Here is a 22258-nt window from a genome sequence, read left to right as displayed (position 1 = left end):
CTCATAGCAGAAGATCCAGGTGGTGGAGGTGGACAGCGAGGGACGGATTAGCCTGAAGGGGGTGGGAAGAAGCCCCAGGTATGTATAAAATGTTTCTTTTCATCCTTCTCAGGTACCCTTTAATTCGTAGTCACCAAACCAAATTTTAACAACATATCAAATTATTTGATTTCATGAGCAAAGAGGGTGCGTACATTTGCATAAATCAGAATCAACGCAGAATTAATTCCATCTCATTGACCATCTCTATTAGTGACACATCAGGATTTATACTTACAGCATAGACGTAGTAGTAGTATATTAATATATATAAGAGATTCCTGTGTACACATCATATGTACAGTCACAATCAGATGTGTATATCTGACTTTAAAAATACGGGGACTGCTTTATTGAAGCAGCACAAGTAACAAAATTAACCAATCAAAATTAATTTTTGAGGACTAAGCACAGCTATTACTGTATGTATAAATTATTTATGATGACTATTATCTGAGAAATAGAAAATTTTATCATATTTTCTATTTTAATTACAGTTTAAATTCATTAGAAGTCGGTGCATTTTTTCCCGACTCCAGGCGCCCAAAATTGCCCAGACTCCGACTCCACAGCCCTGCATTTTTTGGTTTCACCCTGCGCCCAAAATTCCCACTTACTTACATGTACATCCATCCTCTGGCCACAGTTAATAAGGACTACATCGCATCAGCACCACTATACACCTTCCTCTGCAAGGCAGTGGCTCAGGAGAATGCAATGTGTGGTCATATGACCAAGTTCTTCTTTAAAATAAAGGTAGGCACCTTTGTGTAGTATGTATATTGACACCTCACATCAATGGGAAAGGGCACAAGTGGTCTGAGTTTAGTTTAGCTTTCAGGCAAACAAATGCAGTGTTGGATACATAATACAATTTACGTGACTGCCAAGGGATTTGCAGCTCTGTCACACTGGGTTTCTGATGGACATAACTCTGCTAGTCTGCACAGCTAGTCAAGAGACAACCCCATTTCAGCTGTGTCACATGCCTTTCTAGTGGATCAACAGCGTTGCACTAGTTAATCCACTATGCTGTGCGCAGGAAGGGGCCAAGCAAGCTGCAATGCCACAACCGAACATAGATTGCAATGCAGTTTGGCAAATGTGTGTCAATCGCAAGACTGTATACAGCATTGCCTAAGTTACATACACAAATTATGCAATTCAACTCTGCATTTAAAAGCAGTCCTAAAATGTTGCTTCATTCACGTGTTCTGCTGTTTTTTGTTGTTTTTGTTTTTTTTTATCAGGATAACTCTACCCAGTGCTCTATAGTGGGTAGAGATGGCTAATGATTTGCAAATAATTCCAGGATGCAGGACAATGCATTTTTGTATGCAAACAAATGAGTCTTGAAAATGGACCACTCAAATCCTGCAAAGGAAGAATTTGATTGGTCCATATTCAAGCTGCATAATTTTGCATATGCAATTTGCATAATCTTGCATCATCTTGGAATTATTTGCATCTTATTGACAATCCCCAATAGTGGGGTAGTGATAAAAAAAAATTATCCTGAAGTGTAAAGCAGTTTTATTCAGGAGATGGTGCTAGCAAAGCACTGAGTAATAAAACACACTGGCTGGTTAAATCAACCAGCTGCAACAATCTCACCGTCTATCTCTTGTGTGACACTAATTAGCTTGTCAGGAAAATGTTGCCCCTTCACTGAAGCGGAATACTCACCTCGCGAGGAAGACGGATCCCAGCAACGTCCAATGACAACTAGCATTCCCCAATCGATCTTCCTGCCGGTGGGTGTATTCAACGGCCGCGAACAAGAGTTCAAACGATCGCGGTACTTTTTGCGGGGGTCATCAGGGATTTTAAAGATCTGCCGTAACGGTACCGTAATTACATGCCTGTACCCACATCGTGAGATTGCGTAAACGATCACTTGTTGCTCAAAAAAAAAAAAAAATCACCAGGTATGTAGTGGGTGTGGGCCTTGATAGGGGTGAGGCCTTATTCACATTATAAATTGCTATAATTTGCTATAGGCAGCACTGAAGGCACACTGGCTCACCAACTAATCCTTGTGTTTCCTTCCCTTTTGTTTCCTCCCCACTACCCTCTAGATTGTAAGCCCGCAAGGGCAGGGACCTCCTCCTAGTGTTTCTTATACTGATGTTATTTTAACATATGTACATGTACCAACTACACATCAACTATGTATGTATCTATATTTATTCTATTCAATGTCATGACTGTACAGTGTCTTGTATTTCTTATGTATATTTGTTCCCCATTATTTGTTTGTATTATGTACAGCGCTACGGAAGATGCTGGCGCTATATAAATAAATAATAATAATAAATTGCCAGCACAATCGCTGAGCGCTTTTTAAATCTCTTTTACCTGCGCTTTCAGATCGGTTTGCGCTTTAAGCGCTTTTCTAAGCGCTTTTGTCCGGCGTTTTGAGTTTTTCTTCCTGAAGACAATCAGGAAGTGAACTCTTTGACCTGGAACTGACTAATTACAATGTATTTTTTTTTATCAAACGCACTCACCAAATCGCTTTTCAAAGCCTTTTTCAAAGCGCTTTACGATTTAACTATACCTTGCATTGAAGTGCAAACGCGCAGGAAAAAAATCTCAATGCTCATGGCAGAACACTCACACAGAGCAACATTGCACAAGTGCTTTTATGGCAATTTAAAAAATCGCCAGAGCTTAAAAAAACAAAACAAAACGCTTAGTGTGAACAAGCTCAGAGTATGTGTGACAGCAGTAATGGTCAGACATGAGGCCATCGGCCGGTCCATGATGATGTATGTTTACTATTCTCCACCAGCCAGAGGTTTAGGTATAAAAGAGCCTGGCAGATTATTCCCCATCAATCGCTACACCGAATTTTACTTTAAATATATAAAGTCAGCGCAGGTCTATAGTAATACAGCTTTCATCATTTTTTGGTATACAGGATCTTCGAACAAAAGGGTAAAGAAGCAAGGCTTACCAGATTCCAACAACCCACATTATAAGGTTGTAAACGAGTTTGATAGGTGGTCCGCAGAACTTTCAAATGGTGTCGTTTCACCAGCGATGTTGCACACTACAGATTCCTCAGGAATATAGTAGATATCCTGAGATCGCAGAGACTCACCAAAGGGGAGTCCAGTAGGATAGTGACATGAAAGATGTACGGCACATCTAAGTGTAAACAGTCTTTATTACATAACAAGTAAAACAATTAAAAACAAGGATAAAGGAAAACTCACATACGGGGCCCGTGCACTGGGAACCCCGAAAAAGTAGCGCGCATAAAATGGTCAATAGAAGACCTCAAATAAAATGGTGCCGCCTGTCGCCTTCCCGACCGGTTTCGCACTCTTGCGTCATCACGCTCCCCTGATGACGCAAGAGTGCGAAATCGGTCGGGAAGGCGACACCATTTTATTTGAGGTCTTCTATTGAACATTTTATGCGCGCTACTTTTTCGGGGTTCCCAGTGCACGGGCCCCGTATGTGAGTTTTCCTTTATCCTTGTTTTTAATTGTTTTACTTGTTATGTAATAAAGACGGTTTACACTTAGATGTGCCGTACATCTCTTTCATGTCACTATCCTACTGGACTCCCCTTTGGTGAGTCTCTGCGATCTCAGGATATCTACTATATTCCGGAGGAATCTGTAGTGTGCAACATCGCTGGTGAAACAACACCATTTGAAAGTTCTGTGGACCACCTATCAAACTCGTTTACAACCTTATAATGTGTGTTGTTGGAATCTGGTAAGCCTTGCTTCTTTACCCTTTTGTTCGAAGATCCTGTATACCAAAAAATGATGAAAGCTGTATTACTATAGACCTGCGCTGACTTTATATATTCATTGCTTGTGTGGACTTTTGGACATTGTCCTTCTCGGCTGCGGTCGCCTTCTGCCTTGGCGCTGACACTTTTTTTTTTTTTTTTGTGTTTTTTTGAATTTTACTTTAACCCTTACTCTAAAATGGCACCAGCCTACTGTAATCGTCATGGTAACCTCCACACCTACACTAAAATAACCCTTATGTGAATATTAACCATTACTGTAAAGACAATACACCTAGCTCCATGTCCTGATACTTGCTCCCAGCACCCTACACACCTCTTCGTTCCCATATTGCCTCTCACCCATTCAAGACTTTGAGCAATGAGATGCAAATAATAGAGTCAATGTATGCATCTTGAAGACTGAGTCATCAAATGCTGCCATGTTTGATAGGTCCAGGGCCAAGCTGCAAACAATTTGCTTCGAGAATCATTTCCATCTAATTGCCCATCATCCCCTTCTGCCTACTTCTTGCACAACAGACCGCCATTGCTATCAGCTGCAAACTTCTACAAGCGATTCAGTCTGTGCCAACCTCTCGCAGACTGAATAGCAGGATAATGCAATCCTCCTAGCAACAAGGCCTCAAACTTTTAGGGTTACAGAGCAGAAACCTTGTTTATACACAAAAAGGTCACTTTGAGCACTCCACTATGAAGCCCTTGATTACTAATGATTAAAACTGTGCCTGGAGATGGTCTTCAAAAATGCATATGATTTTATTTAAAACGTTTTTTTTTTTTTTTTTACAATTGTCCATTTTCCATTAGCTGCAAAAAAATAAGAACAAAACTTGCATGGTGGAATAGCAATATCAAGGCAAAAGAATGGAATTCATATAAGCATGTTTTCTTGATTAACATATGGGTATCCGGCATGTAAACAGCATATAGCATTAACTTCAGAATGAAACATCATGTACAGGTAAGTTTATAAATGGTAAACTAGAAAAGGAAGCAAACATAATATGAATGATAACTGGCAGTAATCCTTACCTCCTCTTTAGCGATTGCAAGCTGCATTTCAGCATTCTGCTTCTTGATGTTGTAGTACTGGACTTCCACCTCATGCGTCAGCTGCAGCCATTTCTGCAGAGCGTCGGGGACAGACCAATTACTTCTCAACTCAAACTCCTTCTCTGCTTTCTTCAGAGCCATCCGAACCTAAAATAAAGAAAGCTTTAACATAACGAATAAGAAGCAATGCACATCAAAAGACGGCATTATATTGCTGCAGTCTGTATAGAAATACTCGTATTTGAAAACTATACCGAATGGAGACTTTGAATATCCTTGAAATTCAAGTAGGAACTGCCACAGAAAATAATTTCAGATGCTACCCACGGCCTTCTATGGCACTAAAGGTGCGTACACACATGCGACTATAGTCGTTTGTAACGATCGTTCCCCAATCTTTACCAACGACGATAGTTACAAAAAACGAACCACCGACTATTAAGGCAAACGACGAACGAGCCAAATCGCTACAAAAGAAAGTTCTGTCTCGGCGGATTTTAACCAACGACGATCGTTTGCAAAAGTAGTACATCGTTGGAGAACGGTCGTTAGTACTAGGCTTGACATGCGCATTTCACTATTTCTCCATGAAACTTCTCATTTTTATGCGCAGGCGCAATAGTTGCTTTCTGTGATGTAACGTTCGTTCTAACGATCAGATCGTTACACACATTTTAAAACTAACTTTACTTAGGTCGTTCTTTTATCAATTAAAAGTTTGTTCGTCGTTCTCAACGAACGATCGTTGTCGCATGTGTGTACATAGCATAAGGGCCAGATCACAGGGGCACTAAATGATGGTCTGTGGCGCTCCTCTGTCCATTCAAGTGAATTGACAGTGTTGGTACGTCACAGTCATTTTCGTGCATGGCGCATTCAGATCTTGATTTTCCTCATCGTTTCTTGCAATCCTGGAGGCTACATGCCGTTTCCAGAATTGCTAAGCACCACACCTCTGCGTTCCCCTGCGGGGGTTAAAAAACGATGCACGCCGGAAGCTGCCCAAATGCTTTTCTGCAAGCTTGCAGAAAAGCATTTAAACAAGACCCCGAGCGGCCGGTTGAGACCTATCTGAACCGCTCCTAAAGCAGTGGTGTGCAAACTGTACTATTATAGCATAAAGTGTAAGGCCACGTTCACATCATGAAACACGGATGGCTGTGCGTTCGGAACGCAACACATACGAACGCATGCCATCTGCGTTTGTACGCGTTGCGTGGCTGATCCCATTCACTAAAAGTGAATGGGATCAGCCGCGTTTTGTTAAAAATATGCGTGTAGCATTCGTTTGCGGACCACACTGGTCCGGAACATAGGCAGTGTGAACACCAGACAGTGCAGTCTATGCACTTTCTGCTGTCGTGCGTGTAGGCCTCCTGCACGCGTTGCCGAAATCCAGACAGCAACGTGTGCAGTGTGAACAGGGCCTTAGATATTGGTTATTAAAGGAATACTATCAATTAAAACAACTTTTTTTTAATGTTGTATGTTCGGGCACACATTACCACAAGTACTAGGAGTAGTTTCCTTTCTCACACAGCTCTCAGTTTTAGATACAAAAGTGTCGGGCTGTGCAGGGCTAGACCATGTTCCTGCACAGGGGGGTTGCTACCAACTCCTCAGTGTATAGTTTAATAATCACCTTGCTGAAATAATCTTATTCAAATGGTAGTAAGGGGTTAAAGATTCCAGCAATATGTGTTCCTTGTCTTCCTTTCTCTGACTGATAAAGATCCTGATAATACCTTTGTAAACAGAGTATCTCCCTCTCATAGCAGCCTATGAAGTAGATGCAGCCTGCAAGCCAGTCAGTAAGGAGTAAGGTCTGTACACACGCCGGACTGCAGGAAACGACGGGTCCGTCGTCACCTCCCGCTGGGTGGGCGTTCCAGCGATAGTCCGGCGTGTGTACAGTCTATCTGCAGACTGATACAGCTGTTTCTGAGCGATCCGCCTGGTGGATCGCTCAGAAACAGCGGTATTAGTCTGCCGACAGACTGTACACACGCCGGACTGTCTGCTGAAAACACGCCCAGCAGGAGGCGACGGCGGACCCGTCGTTTCCTGCAGTCCGGCGTGTGTACGGACCTGTAGTGTATATACACATCACCCCTGACTGCTAAGTATATTACAGCAATATTACAGCACATCTAGTTACTTGTTACCTCCTCCGATCAGCCTCCTCCTCATGTCTCCTGCGTGCTGTTACACAGTGAAGTATATTTGTGAGCTGTGTCAGGAGTGAAGGATGATTTTTAAGCAGGGAGAGAGAACTGGGTGAATAAATAAAGCCCCGCTAGCACTAGTGGTAATGTGTAGCCTAATATAGAGTATTAAAAAAAAAAAAAAAAGTTGTTTTAATTGATAGTGTTCCTATAATGTTGAAGAATAGATACAAAAATGAATATAGGTAGTTACCATTTGTGATCGTTTAAAATACCACTATCGCAAAATCATTGTAAAATATACATACATACATACATACAAGATGTTATTTAATGTGTCCAATTGAGCCCTTTTGAGCCCCTGAACTGAATGGATTGTATTAAAGGCTTTAGCTGCCTCACATTTTTATGCAATTGTTTTGTTAGCCCCACTGAATTAAAGCTGAACCTCTGCACTTCAACTGCATCTGAGCTGTTTCATTTAAAATTCATTGAGGTGATTTACAGAACCAAAGTTAGAAAAAAAGTTGTCTCAGTCCAAATATTTATGGCCCTAACTGCATGTAATATAATAAAGAGCAATGCAGGCCCTTTTTAATACCAGGTAGAAAACGTGGCGTGGTTTACTGTAGTCACGGTGCTGTGCCTTTAAAGAGAACCTGAACTGAGTAAAATTATTTAAAATAAACACATGAGGTAACTTCAAATGAACATTGCATAGTTACCTTGCCATCAGTTCCTCTCAGAAGCTCACCATTTTCTTTGACAATAATCCCTTCCAGTTCTGACAATATTTTGTCAGAATTGAAATATATCAGTTGCGGTCAGTTATTTATCAGTTGCTGTCAGTTATTTATCAGTTGCTGTCAGTTATAGCTGAGAGGACAACTGCTGTGCCAAGTAATGTCTATGTTTCCCTATGGCTCAAGTGGGCAATGTTACAGTTTAACAGTGTGCTGACCAGGAAGCTGTTATGGGGTAATGGCCATTTTCAAAATGGATGACGGGGAATTCCCTTGGTCACAGTGGAAAAACCGGACGTGAGAAAGGAGAAAGAAAGAGATTGAGGAGTAGACTACACAGGAGGTAAGTATGACTTGTGTATGTTTATTTTGACTTTAATTTTCAGTTCAGGTTTTCTTTAAGTACAATGCATGGCTACCTACGCAGATGATGATAATGCGCACACACGCAGTTCACTGGACAACTGGAAATGATGAGCCTGCAGAGGAGTCTAATTGTTACCTGAACCAACTCTTCCTCTGCATATTTAAGTCTGCTGAGTTCACATTCTGCTCCCTCCCTCAGTTCTCTCAGTCTCTGGGCTTCTCGTTTGGCATCGCTGATTTCATCCATTAATTTGCGTTCTAGGTTTTGTTTTTCCACAGCAACAGTTCTATTCTCCTCCTGAGCTTTGTCAAGTCTAAAAGACAATAAAGGAAACATAAATGAAATAGTTCAGCGTGACTATTAGAACTGTACAACAACATAAACCCCCAACATGTCCAACACATGCTCAAGGATACCTGATGTGTAACGCCCCCTATGCTGCTATTGCGGCCAGGAGGCCGCAATAGCAGCATAGGGGGCGATATTATGGCTGGGAACGCGGAGAATCACTCGCGTTCCATGCCTGTCGGCCGGTGACGGCGAAACCGGAAGTCGCCGCCGGCGGGTCCAGGAGCATCAGAGCGGGCTGCGAGGGCACCGATCGGCTACAGGGGGCTGAGGAAAGCCCCAGGTGAGATAAACTAATTTTTCCCCCTTCACTTAAATATCCCTTTAATGTTGTGGGGAGGGTTGAGTGGAGGAGGTATGGTATTGGGCTTTATGCCCATAGAGTCAGCCGATCAGTCTGTCCTATTAACGGAGTACCAGCAATAACACCGTGAATATCAACAGCAGTTACAGGCCGATCGATTTTTCAATCGTTTTTTCGATAGATTTCCATTCCCTTCTATGAGAAAATCAATCAGAAAAACAATCGAAATTCGATCGGACCTGTCGGAAATTATCTATAGAGCCATCTATCTGCCAAAAAAAAAAAAAACCTCATGGTGTATTGCCAGCATAAGGAGACATTCTGATACATGCGAGTCTCAGATACAAGAGCCTAACACACATTCTTTCCTGTAAGATTTCTGATTTTATTACTCTTGTTCATTAAAGTGAAGGGAACATGTCTAAATGAACTCTAGAAACCTAATGTACTTGAGTTATTAAAAGAGGGCTTACTATAAGCCAAGTCAGAAATCCCACCTTTCCTGTAGCTCAAGAAGGCTTTGTTCAGCATTCTGCAGCCCTTCCAAGTCTTTCATCATCTGTGCTATATGCTCCTTGGAGGTCTTATTCTGCGTATACGCAAACCAGCATCCTCCAACGCCAATAACAATAGATATGGTGAGCACAAAGTCTTTCACCCAGTTGTGAGGAGGTCCTGTAAAAGAGCACATTGGTAAATGATGGACACATGATAGCAAAGTCCCTTCAATCGCAGAGTCAGCCTCTTTCTCTACCTACTTGTCAGAGGTCCAAATAAAACCACATCTAATGCCTTCAGATGAAGTTTTTGTCTGTGGCTCCGATCAGTGATTTTGAGTTGGGAGATCATAAACAAAGGCTCGTTCACAGCTATTCTGTATATGGAAAAGGATAGGCAAATTACTGATCCATTAAGTAACAGAAAAAAAAAGTTATACACAGGTATACATTAGAAAATCAGTTTATCATTGGAAGTGTGAGATCATAGTCCCTTATATTGCAACAAGACTGCACAGGAGTAGCAGCGAGGCAACCCGGCCCAGCTTGGAATTAAAAGTGTAAAGTGGTTATACGACAACCGCAAAAATACATGTACAGGTAAGTCCCAGTCTTACAATGGACCCACTGATTGCAAGGTCCAAATTCCTTGATTCTGTGGGAACAAGTCAAACATTTTTTTTCAAAAAGACCACCAGTTTTGGAGAAAAGGGATTTTTAAAAACGTTTTTTTTTATTATTATTTTTATGTGAAAGAAGTTTTATTGAAAGTTTTCAACATTTACAGAGTATCAGTCAAGAAAGAAATAAACAAGAGGTAATGAGACCATACATATATCATAATTAAGCCGTGAAAGCCTATATACCATGAGGACAGGTCTCTCTGGTGACTTGTGATATAAGTTTACATTAATGTTGCTATATATCCATAACCTCTCGAGACAGATTCGGTCTTCTGTTATCTTCTAGTAATCGGGTGGTTCCAGCTAGTTGGCAGTGTAGTGCACTTTGGGGATGCATGTTAAATCAATAAGGGGAATTTGAGAAGAAGAGCGTGGAGCAGAAAAGGTGAGAGAGGCAGGCTGGCGCGCTGGGCCTCCAGGGCCACCAATATTAGAATCAGTTATCATGAAAAAAAATGTTTTTTAAACTCCGTAAACTAACATTTTGCTGCAGAACTGTATGCTTTATAGCGAGTTCCAGGTTAAATCAAATCAATTTTAAAACCATAATTACGTATAATGGGTGGTGGTACCTCTGTACCGGAGGTGGTACAAAGGGACACAGTAGAGGCAGAGGTGACAAAGAGGGGGACACTGAGGGAACAGAGTAGGTATGCGCCGCCCACTCCCCCACCGGGAAGCAGAACACATTGATTACAAATGAGCAACGAGTCTGCACAGCAGTCTTTAAGCTGTGGCCACATGTGGAATAAATGATGCCTGAAAATCTTTCATGGTCACATCAGTCAACCGCTGAAGTCCAATGAGTTAATAGAATGTGCTGCTCAAATAGTCCATTCTGTGCTATAGAGAGGGAAGGGTGGAGAACAAGTGGGTGATGCTCACAATGTGAACTACACAAATGGTTGACCAATGCTTTCCCAGCTCAGCGGACTGCAAATAGGAAGGAAACCTGCACGTATGCTAGATTATCACTTCTGACGAACATGAACCACTGTGTCAAGCAAAAAAAAAAAAATAGCAGTACAGTATTTAGCATGTATGTATCTAGCACATGGATGTCAATCTTCAGTCCTCACACATTTTTCACATTTTTGGCACAGTTCAAATTAATTGATGGGACTGAATAAGGAAAGGTGTGGTCCAGAAAGCAGAACACATTACCCGATTTCTCAGTCCATCCTAAACACTGGCATGGATATGGACCTCGAGGACTGGAGTTTGACACCTGTGATCTAGCACCTAGGTTCTCAACGTGTGGTACGCGTACCCCAGGGGGTACTTCTGATGGTTCCAGGGGGTACTCGGGCTTGATGTACTTGACCAAGAATAACAAATTTAGAGTTTTAGAAAATGACAAATCTTATTTTAAAAACACCAAATTAGTGTTTTAAGTAATTAAAAGCAATAGTAAATGCTTGGAAATTGTTCAGAACCAATTATCATATGCTACAATTAAATATATATTTATCAAGGGGTACTTGTGATAATGTTTACTATGCTAGGGGGTACTTGGTGAGTACGGGGTTTTAAAAGGGGTACATACCAATAAAATGTTGAGAAACACTGATCTAGCATGTATGTAGCTTAATGCTCAACAGTAGCAACTAACACTGGCAGCATTAACACCTTAAGGGCTTCACCAAGCTTAAAGACAACTGGCCAGTGGTTTGTAGCACCAGAAGAAACTTTCATATGATAATGCTGGACTTCTTCACCATTTGCTATTGTTCCTGCAGTAGTAAGGCTGAATCCTACACAGCATAAATATACGCAGAGTGGAGATACCAGCATGCCTTAGATTCACAGAAGTGGGAGCACAAGACATGCCATCATGGAGGCTTGTGGTACTGACTCCTCATAAAAGACATTCTTCTCTAGTATGGAACAGACTAGCAAACTGCGTAACAAACTGTTCTGGAGGACAATAACTGCCTGGCGTGATCTGCCAATGCAGTGAGGTGAACAGGTCCAGGTGTCTTACTACAGTTCATGTGCCAGTTTCCATTAAAGGTCCAGGTGTCTTACTACAGTTCACGTGCCAGTTTCCATTAAAGACAATGTGCAAAACATTTGTTATGAGGCTAAACAATGTAAAACTAAGTAAAGATAGTTGACACTTTTCTTTTTCAACCAGAATTAAAATTTCTTAGCAAACCAGCATAACAAGCAGACAGGTTTCCATTCTGTTTGAAAATACAGATTATTTTAAGAACTGTTACTAAAGCACTACATCCTATCTTTTCTTTGTTAGGCAACTCTAAATAGGGCTGAGAGGTGGACTCAGAGAAAACTATTACCAGTACAGGAAGAGTATGGGAAATCCTGGCACTACTGGCTCCTACATGCAGACATCTCCCAGAGTAAAAATTAGTCTACCCACTGTCTGGAAAGGCCATATACTGCAGCACATTTTACAATCGTAATGAGCAAATGTTTGAGGAAAGACAGGCAAATCTCTTACATTGCAGTAATGTTAGAGCCCAATTCCTAACAGCCAGTGTTGCCCCATTCTACAACTCAATAGTGGCTACAGAAGCCAGGCTGTGCTATAAAGCCTCTGTGGAGCGACTGTGCACCGGGTCACACATGCACTAGCACTGACTGCAATTACACCACCATTTTTGTTTTACAAAAACAAACAAAAAAAAAAAGGTTCTCCAACTTCTCTGATCCAAGTGTGCAAATTAACTCCAGAGTTGATACTGCTCTTTGGCTCCTCCCCACAACTAATTTTAATACACAATTGCTACTGTTTTCAATCTATTCTACTGCTCGTTTACACCCACTGGTGAAACGATTACCAATGTGCCCACCTAACACCTAATTTACAAAGACAGCAGAAGTGGATCACTTTCTCAGACTAGCCAATAAAGTGTCATCTGTTAAATGACAATGATTCTACAGCTTCTGTTTTCTATGCAAACATGCTCATAACTGAATCCAGCTATGTTAGAGAACATCCTAGGGAGGGTTATGGCCACAGCATAACAGGACATGGTGTTCTATTATTAATAACTATTTGTCCACATGTAAAACAAGTACAGCTAGGTGTCTGGCACTTGCTCTCACTGTCTCTCAGAATTAAATTGTCAACATTGACTGTCCTTATGTAAGTTTATGTTGGACCCGCCCTGACAGTTAAAATGAGATCTACATTTTGATGGTTGGCCCCACTGGCCAATAGTGAGGTGCAATGTGGATGATGGAGTACATATTACACATTCAAGAATATGAGAGTTTGAGATCCTGAGGGGCTGTAAGTGTAATGTACAAGAGGGTGTATATAGAGCTGCTGATACTACAACTGGCAAGTACACATTACAGAAATTCCAAAGTGAGCATAGTTATCGGAGGTTATTAATTGGCGGTAGTACTGACCTTCTGTCTAAAACATTCTGACTCCAAACAAGTTGCAGGTCAGATATTTGGAAACAGGAAATTTGGGCGCCCACTAGTGGCAGAAACTTGGGTGCTGCCATAGGCACCATTATAAATTATGGCTATTAATCACTTTATTCACCACTACAGTATATCTATGTCCTCTGTGACTTCATCTAAACCACAAGTCAGTAGATATACGTCTTGTAGCAGAAGCAGTGCTGTGCAGGATTGGGCTTGCTCCTGTACACATTTCTGGCACTATCTGATGCAGCACTAATTGGTGAATGGGAATATGTTTCCTAAGCTAATGAGACTGATTTTTACCATTAAAAATACTTTTTTTTTTTCTTAGTTCATAGTGAAAAATACACTTTGTAGCATTATTTCAGAATCAAATATCTTCACCATAAATTGTGACAGGAACATAATCTAAGTTTTGTGATAAGTGGTAAGAATAGCCAAATAAAATTTGTGTTTTTTTATCTACAGTAGCACTTTGTATTTTTAACTGGAATTGGTAAAACTGAGAAAGGTGTTTTTTCTATGTTTTTCCACTAAAATGTATATAAGGAAAAATTGTTCGAGGGAAAAAATGGCATACAACGAAAGCCTAGTTTGTCTTGAAAAAACAATATATATTTCATTTCTGTGTCATAAGTAGGGATAAAGTTATTTCTAATTAAAGAAGAACATAGCTAAACTGTCAAACCTGCTGTGGTCCATAAGTGGGAAACAAGGTCTGGATGGGAAGTGGTTAAACCAAAAAAAAAAAAAAAAGGAAGGCACCACCCCTTAAAAGCCCTTTAATACGGTATGGGTAGTTAAAGAAAAAGCAGGAGGCATTTCATGAACTTGTCACTTCTGAAGTGTTAGTAGAGGTTCAACTGCCTCTGCAGAAGTGTCCAGTGCGCGAAACAGCTGTAAGGCTCTTTTTTAGCCCCCTCCCTTTTCTGAAACTACCCATGCTGCATTAAAAGGCTTTTAAGGAGTGTTGCCTTCACTTTTTTTGTTTCATTGCAATCACTTTTTGAAGAGCACACATGCTGCGGCCCCAGCAGTTTCTGTGCTCTCCTCCGAGCTGCATTTGGTGCTGGTATATGGTCTCTAATTTGCATAAATTGTGGCTATATTCATAGCCATATTGTAATTGTACTGTGCACAGTATAGCTGCAATTTTTAATGGAGCCCGATAATTTTCTTGAGTCCCTTCCCTTCCACAAGTCAGAGCAGTACAAGGGACTTGGAACTTTGAAGGCATGACTGTTGCTGACCATATCTAAATATGGGTATTATGGGTATTTGGGGCATTCTCTCCCCCCCCCCCCCCCCCCATTTTCAGAATTGCACACCGACTGTTGGTCTGGTAAGAAGGAGGAGGGCATCTTGTTATTGTATGGCTAGATGGGGGTTGACTGCTGGCAACACAGCTTTCTTCAAAAGCCCAGTGAAATGAACTAATGCAATAAAAGTGACCTGCAAAGTCTCGTACAGTATGTGTTAAAATAATATTTCTTTTACGTGCCTGACAAACCTTCAAAGCAGAAGTTCCTAGAATAGGGCATTTTCTGCATTGGGAGGGAGTCAGGCTCACAGGAGCTGCTGTGCATCAGGTTTCAAGGTCAGCATGTAGGAGGGGATTTTGAGGATTTGCTGGATTAGCCTGTAGAATTTTGTTTAGTAAGAGAGATAACATGAAATATACCTTGGCAGAGTTGTTCCTTTGACAGAGTGCTCACGGAAGGTCCTCTCATACTGTGGCAGCTCTACAAACTCGTGTAACCACCGCAGTGTCTCCTCCTCTGTCCAGTTATGAACTGAAAGATGAAACAGGATAAATAGTTTATGAATACCAGGAGAATCAAATCAGTTCCATCGAAGATTTAGAAAAGTTTGTTTTTATTTCACTTAAAAAAAAAGCGTCAGCCAACAATCACTTTTATCCGTAAGTCCGTCCCAAAGACATTTGCTCAGTGTGCTCCGATGCTTCTACATCAGGGGTCACCAAACTCTGTCAAGGGCCAGATCAACATATTTCAGACTTCTGGGGGTCTGGAACGTACCGTACATAAAATGATGTTGGAAAAAAAACAAAAAAACATACAATGAATCTAGGTATTGATTCCCCCAATCATCCCAGGAGGAGAACTCCCAGCAGCAGCCATTTAGTCACGCGGTGCCCGAAGAACGTCTGTCACCTGGGTATGCTTCACTGTCTGGTGCACAAACTGCCATTCAGTTGGACAGCAGTGTCACCTGATGTGGAATTGGAAGCCATGGAATTACTGCTCGCTGGCTTCTACAGTATGTGGATGGGGGTGCCAGCACTGCTATTCTATATGTGGGCCACCGATATTTAAACGTGCAGTGGGCCACATCCATAAGTTATACAGTTTGTGTTTGGGGGCCAGTGAAAAAGCCTCGGTGGGGCCGCATTCAACCCACGGACCTTAGTTTGTGGACCACTGTTCTACATGAACTCATGGCAACACAACGGTATTTATTGCACACACAATGAAATTCCAAGTTCATCAATTCCATTTAAATTACAAAATACTATTTAAATAAAAATGAGTCCCACAGGTGTAATTAGGAGTTCTGGAATGTATGAAGATAACACAAAGCATAAAGGTCTCTAATGAACATAAGATAAGCACGGTACATATGAAGAATTACTCCCCCCAGAATGATGACTTGTGATAATTTCAGGTGACTTATTTCTCCGTGCCTGTATACACACGGCAAGCAGCTTGTCATGCACTATGGAGGGGAAACCAGGGAAGATTAGCACAAGTGCTCACCGTACAAACTACATTATCATCTAGCTGAGGATTTCCCAGTTTGGTGAAATTCATAGAATGTTTCTGATATTTAGAGACATGTGACCATGCTACAGAACTGACACCCAAAACAATTGTGACCATTCGGGGTGCCAAAAATATATGAGGTCAACATGTTGATTTGCTGAAACATGCTCTGTGCAGAGATCCAGGACCGGCCACCTTAAGCAGCTTTCACACTTCCCTGCAGTCACTGTTTGCTTTTTTTCTATATTTTGAAACATTTCTGTGCACATCACTGAAGCACATTTCATCTTATTCTATGGTATCATAATAGATCTGATTTGCAAGAGTGAGAAAACAAACGCACATCGTGTGTGGGACAACCCACAGCACAACTGCCAGACAATCGCCAATAGCAAATCCTGGGAACTCCGCCCAGAGGAGGCGCTGGTAAACGTTCTGCTTTTGCTTGCTCCAATTCCGAACTGCATATAGTTGCAGAAAATTAACCTCAAATGAGAATTATTAGCATCTCACCGACCATCCCTATTATAATTATTATTATTACTATTATTACAAGACTGCAAATTTTTATAAATATGGTTCTTTGAATTGAAAGTGTACTTAACACATCTGTGTTAAGTACAATTTCAATTCAAAGAACCAGATTTATAAAAATTGATAGCAAATGCTTATACAATCAAGCCTGTTTAACAGTCTGGTATGCTTCCAAGTTTTTGTCTAACACTTGCCATTACATAAGCCCATGCTAGTTGATGCCCTTTTGTTAAAGGTACAGTATGTGCAAGACCACATAAGATCGCACTGCAACACTGCATACGAGCAGTTAGTACTATACAACAATCTTTCAGTGGCACATTAACTATAAGTGCATATAAACACACAATGGCCTTGTACCACGCCTACACAGCGCACCGAACTATTACAAAGTGCACGGTAATAGTCCCATCATGCGCGCGTAACTACCGTGAGATGCTGCAGTGTTACCATAGTAGTGGCCGTCCTAATGAAGTACAGCGGTCACACTACGAATATATCTCGTGGTAGTTACATGCGCACATGACAGGAATATTACCGCGTTCTGTGAATACACAGTAATATTACTGCATTTTCATGAATCAAGGCCATTGACTAGCAGTGATCCGGGCTCAAATCCTGGGGAGACAATTTGGGTGCTTTGCAGACTTATCACTAACCTAGTGGCTAGCGAAGGAATTCTGTTGCTATGGAGGGGGAAAAGGGACAGTGATGGCAATTTTATTTTTCTTTGTTTTGAGCTTTAAAGAGACTCCGTAACAAAAATTGCATCCTGTTTTTTATCATCCTACACGTTACAAAAGCTATTCTAATGTGTTCTGGCTTACTGCAGCACTTTCTACTATCACAGTCTCTGTAATAAATCAATGTATCTTTCCCCTGTCAGACTTGTCGGCCTGTGTCTGGAAGGCTGCCAAGTTCTTCAGTGTTGTGGTTCTGCTATGAACTCCCCCTTCCAGACCCCTCTATGCACACTACCTGTGTATTATTTAGATTAGGGCAGCTTCTCTCTTCTCTCTTATCTTTTACAAGCTGAATAAATTGTCATCTGAGTTGGCTGGACTTTCACATACTGAGGAATTACAGACAAAGGCAAAGCTGTTTGCAGGAAGAAACGAGCAGCCTGAAACTTCAGTGCATGAGAACGGCAGGGGGAAAGAAACACACAAATGATCTCTTGAGATTCAAAAGGAAGGCTGTATACAGCCTGCTTTTGTATGGATGTATTTTCTATGTGTGGACATACTGTACATCAACCTACTTCCTGTTTTGGTGGCCATTTTGTTTGTTTATAAACAAACTTTTTAAAACTGTTTTTAACCACTTTTAATGCGGCGAGGAGCGTCGAAATTGTGACAGAGGGTAATAGGAGATGTCCCCTAACGCACTGGTATGTTTACTTTTGTGCGATTTTAACAATACAGATTCTCTTTAAAGTGGATCCGAGATGAACTTTTACTCATTGCATAATTGTGTTCCTTTCCTATTGTTTATAGGGCATTCCTCAAGCCAAATACTTTTTTGTTTTTGTTTTAATGCTCTAATTCCCTATAAACTAAATAAACCACTCCCACAGGTTTTCAGAGAGCCAAGGCACTTTCAGACAGTAGCAAGGGCTCATGGGAGCTCAGTCTGGGCAGGAGGAGGGGGAGGTATTACTAGCCAGAGATTTCAGAGGTAGAGGGCAGGAGGGAGGAGGAGGGGTGATTAGGTTTTCTTTGCTCAAGATGCAGATAAGCCTGCCTCTGTGTAATGTTTACAAACAACATGTCTGCTGTCGTGGTATCACAGGAAGAAATATTCTTATTCTATTAAAGCTGTTTGCAGCTAGATTTGCTGTGAAAACTAATCTAAACTTTAGCTAAGATATATAGACAAGTTACTTGTTATAGTTAGTCTTTCATCTCGGATCCGCTTTAAGATTTGAGTATCTGAGTTAAAGTGAAATGTCATGTTATAAAACTGCAATACATATAAAATAGTTCAGCCAAAGTCTTTATGCAATGTAATATTCTTCAAAGTACATTTCCTCTTCAATCTGCAGCCAGCTGAGAGTTTCCAAAACAGGAAGCTCAAATTGCACTTTACAACCCTGACAACAGTATTCAGTTGGGAGTACAGCTGCCAAGACACTGTCCAGGAATGCATAGTCGATAGGGCATGCTTTTGGTGGCACCGATTTTCATCTGATTCGATAATTACCAAATCAGATGGTTGATCGGCCAAATTGGTAGCTGTATGGGCACCTTCAGATGATACAGAAGATTTTAGCAGAAATACCACCTACACCTGCTAGCTTTATTGCCCAATGCAGTACACAGCTATGCTGCTAATAAATGTGTACCGCACCTACCTGCGGCAAGCATGCCAGGACTAATGGTGCAAAAAATGATTGGCATTCCTTACATAGGAGAATGATATTGCAATCACAATATTTATGAGAAGTCCCTTAGCTTATACAATTAATAGCTTGCTGTAAGTCTCTGGAGCTGAAGTCCGTATCACCTCTGCCATCAGGAATGTGAACTGCAGAAATACTGGAAGGCAGAGCTCGGTGACTACGGTGCAATGGGCCCTTATAAGGAAGGAAAGTTCTGCTATTCAGTGAAATCAGTGAATAGTAAAAACACGTGAAAACGCTGTTCATCTGGAGCATAGTCAGATAAGACTGAAGGTTTAAGCTGTCACCCTTCAAGGCCATGGAGAAAAAAAAATGATTAATCTGGTTCACATATTTCCATTAACAACAAAGCTCCAAAAATAGATTTTCTTATACTGCTTATTTGTTTTAGAAGATGAAAGGCAAAATAGAGCTGCACCATGAAATGTGACAAATGGAAAGATAAAGGATTGTCGCTCACAGCAACCCATCAAGCCTAAATGTGCCCTCAAACATGGAAAGATGCCAGCCGCAAGGGTAAATACTGATTGTAGAAGTCTCTCATATAGAGCACAGGTTTAAAGGTAAACTCTAAATGATACCTGAAGTGACATGATGAGATAGACATGGGTATGTACAGTGCCTAGCGCACAAATAACTACGCAGTGTTCCTTTTTTTCTTTCTCTGCCTGAAAGAGTTAAAGGGAACCATAGATGAACATCAAAAATATTTTATACATACCTGGGGCTTCCTCCAGCCCCATACGTTCTGATCGATCCCACGCCGCTGTCCTTTGCTGCCCTCAGCTATGAGAACTGGGACCCCGCTCTGCCGTCAGTCGGAGCCAGTCTAAGCGTAAGGAAAGTGCGCTGTTTGCGTATCTCTGCAGCAGCCGCTGGAGAGATACGTAGAGGGCGCACTTCTCCTGCGTAGCTGGCTCTGATGACGTCCGTGACGGGAGCCGTTTCTCATAGATGCAGGCAGCAGAGGACAGCGGCGTGGGATCGATCAGAGCATATGGGGCTGGAGGAAGCCCCAGGTATGTATAAAATATTTTTCATGTCCCCATCTCTGGTTCCCTTTAAATATCAGGTATGCAAGTGACTGACTCAGTCCTGACTAAAAAAGGAAGTGACTACAGTGTGATCCTCACTGATAAGAAATTCCAACTATAAAACACTTTCCTAGCAGAAAAGAGATTAAAAAAAGGGTCAATAGTTCATAAATTTTAGCTCTGGCATACTTCAATGAATGTGTCATTGAGCAAAAAAAATAAAACAGTTAAAACTAAAAAAGTAGACTTAAACATAAAATAAAACTGTGGAATATCTTAAAAAATAATTTTTAGGAGAAGGAAGGTAGATACAATCGTTCATTTCATTCGTTTATTTTCACTTCGGGTGTCCTCAAACCAACGATTCAACTTCATTACAATCAGTAGCGAATACCCCCTTTACCACGAGAAATCATGGTCTTTTCTCTAATGGATTATCAGGAAGGTCCGTATAGCGGATATCGTGGTGAAACCCCTCCCACAGTGTGATGTCATGACCATGGTCCTGAACGTTTTCTGGCTGTGAACCTTGTTGCATTGTGGGAAATAACAGCTTTTTCCAACTGCAATGCCTGCAATATCTCCCTCTGTGCATAGAAATGTCAGCAATGAACATTCCGAACAGATCACCTGGCAGAACTAAAGAGGTCACCACCAGTGATAGATTGCAGAATGTAAATCAGGGAGATGAAACAGTTTACAGTGGGCAAAGATTGACTAGGGCCTCGATTCATAAAGCATTCCAGCATTCGGAAATGCTGAAAACGGCTCACTTTACCGACCACACAGCAAAATCTGTATTCATAAAGGCTTTTTCCGCATGAAAAGCTGACATTCGCGAGCAGAGTGATAAATCACCGCCTTGCGCGGTGATTATCATAGCAAAAGTAACAAGTAGTCAATTCATAAAGATTAGAGGTAGCGGTATGCGGACGGGTATTACCGCTACCTCTGATGTGGCGAGAAGCGTGCGGAATACAGTGCAGTGAATGGGACAGACCTCCCAAGCAGCTGCAGAGAGAACACCGCACGGAGGGACTCCGCCTGCTTCCCCTGTTTCCGCATGCGTAGGACAGCCTAACGCCTGCCTACAGCGGAATATCTCCGCACGCCTGTCACATCTAGCTACATTTTTATGAATTACCACCCTGAAGGCGGAAATACCGACAGCGGTGTTTCCCCGCTCGACTTTCCCCGCTTGACAGCACTTTTATGAATCGAGGCCTAAATCTATAAATGAATATTGTAAAAAATAAGCAATTTTATTATGTTATTTTCACTACAGTTCGTCTTTAAACTCCCACCCTCAATCCGTGTCCAGGGCAGAAATGTTGCTCTCAAGGGAGCTGGAACAAGGATATAGGCCTGGTGGTCAAAACATAAGAGAGTGGCTGCATTTATGGGATGCTACAGAGACAGTTAACGTGATTTAACTGGGACCTATCATTACACAAGATCAGGGGGAAAGAGGCACCCAGAGAAGATAAAATGTGTTAAAAACAAATAAAATGAAAAAAAGTGAGGTGGCTTATCTCAATGAAGACACAATCACATATTAAAAGAATTTAATTGCACTGGCAACGCGTTTCGTGAGTGCATATCCACTTCCTCAGGCCAAATAGCAGTGCCTAATAGTGCTTGTAGCCACAAATAAGGCGCCTCTCGATCTATCATTACACAAGCGCAAGAACTGAAATGAGCTTAATTATTAAAAATGGTAATTTTCAACCTTTCTGCTTCCTGATGCATTTAAGGGCAACTGTAGCAAGAGGGTTATGAAGGCTGTCATAGTTATTTCCTTTTAAGCAATACCAGTTGCCTGGCAGTCCTGCTGATCCTCTGCCTCTAATACTTTTAGCCATAGACCCTGAACAAGCATGCAGATCATGTGTTTCTGATATTATTGTCAGATCTGATATGATTAGCTGCATTCTTTTTTTTTGGTGTGATTCAGACACTACTACAGCCAAATAGCCCAGCAGGGCTGCCGGGCAGCTGGTATTGTTCAAAAGGAAATAAATATGGCAACCTCCATATTGTTCTCACTTCAGTTGTCCTTTAAATCGTTTAGAGCAAAAGTTTTTAAGATTAAAATTCACACTGTAATGTACATCCCCCACTGTGGCT

General features: G+C 41.4%; 1 protein-coding gene across 1 annotated transcript in view; it reads right to left on the bottom strand.

The window, feature by feature from the left end:
- The window catches only part of STIM2 (stromal interaction molecule 2), a 170468-nt gene that overhangs the window by 18002 nt on the left and 130208 nt on the right, over positions 1 to 22258 (bottom strand). The window contains exons 4-8 of the mRNA XM_068278374.1: positions 15061 to 15172; positions 9553 to 9668; positions 9292 to 9469; positions 8278 to 8455; positions 4847 to 5014 (exon numbers count right to left, since the gene is read on the bottom strand). Of these exons, the coding sequence (XP_068134475.1) occupies positions 4847 to 5014; positions 8278 to 8455; positions 9292 to 9469; positions 9553 to 9668; positions 15061 to 15172 (752 nt within the window). The remainder of the gene's footprint in view (positions 1 to 4846; positions 5015 to 8277; positions 8456 to 9291; positions 9470 to 9552; positions 9669 to 15060; positions 15173 to 22258) is intronic.

Source organism: Hyperolius riggenbachi, chromosome 1 (genome assembly GCF_040937935.1).
Source record: "Hyperolius riggenbachi isolate aHypRig1 chromosome 1, aHypRig1.pri, whole genome shotgun sequence".
Taxonomy (NCBI): domain Eukaryota; kingdom Metazoa; phylum Chordata; class Amphibia; order Anura; family Hyperoliidae; genus Hyperolius; species Hyperolius riggenbachi.
The sequence above is the reverse complement of the archived record's forward strand: the minus strand, read 5'-3'. Positions and strand labels throughout refer to the sequence as shown.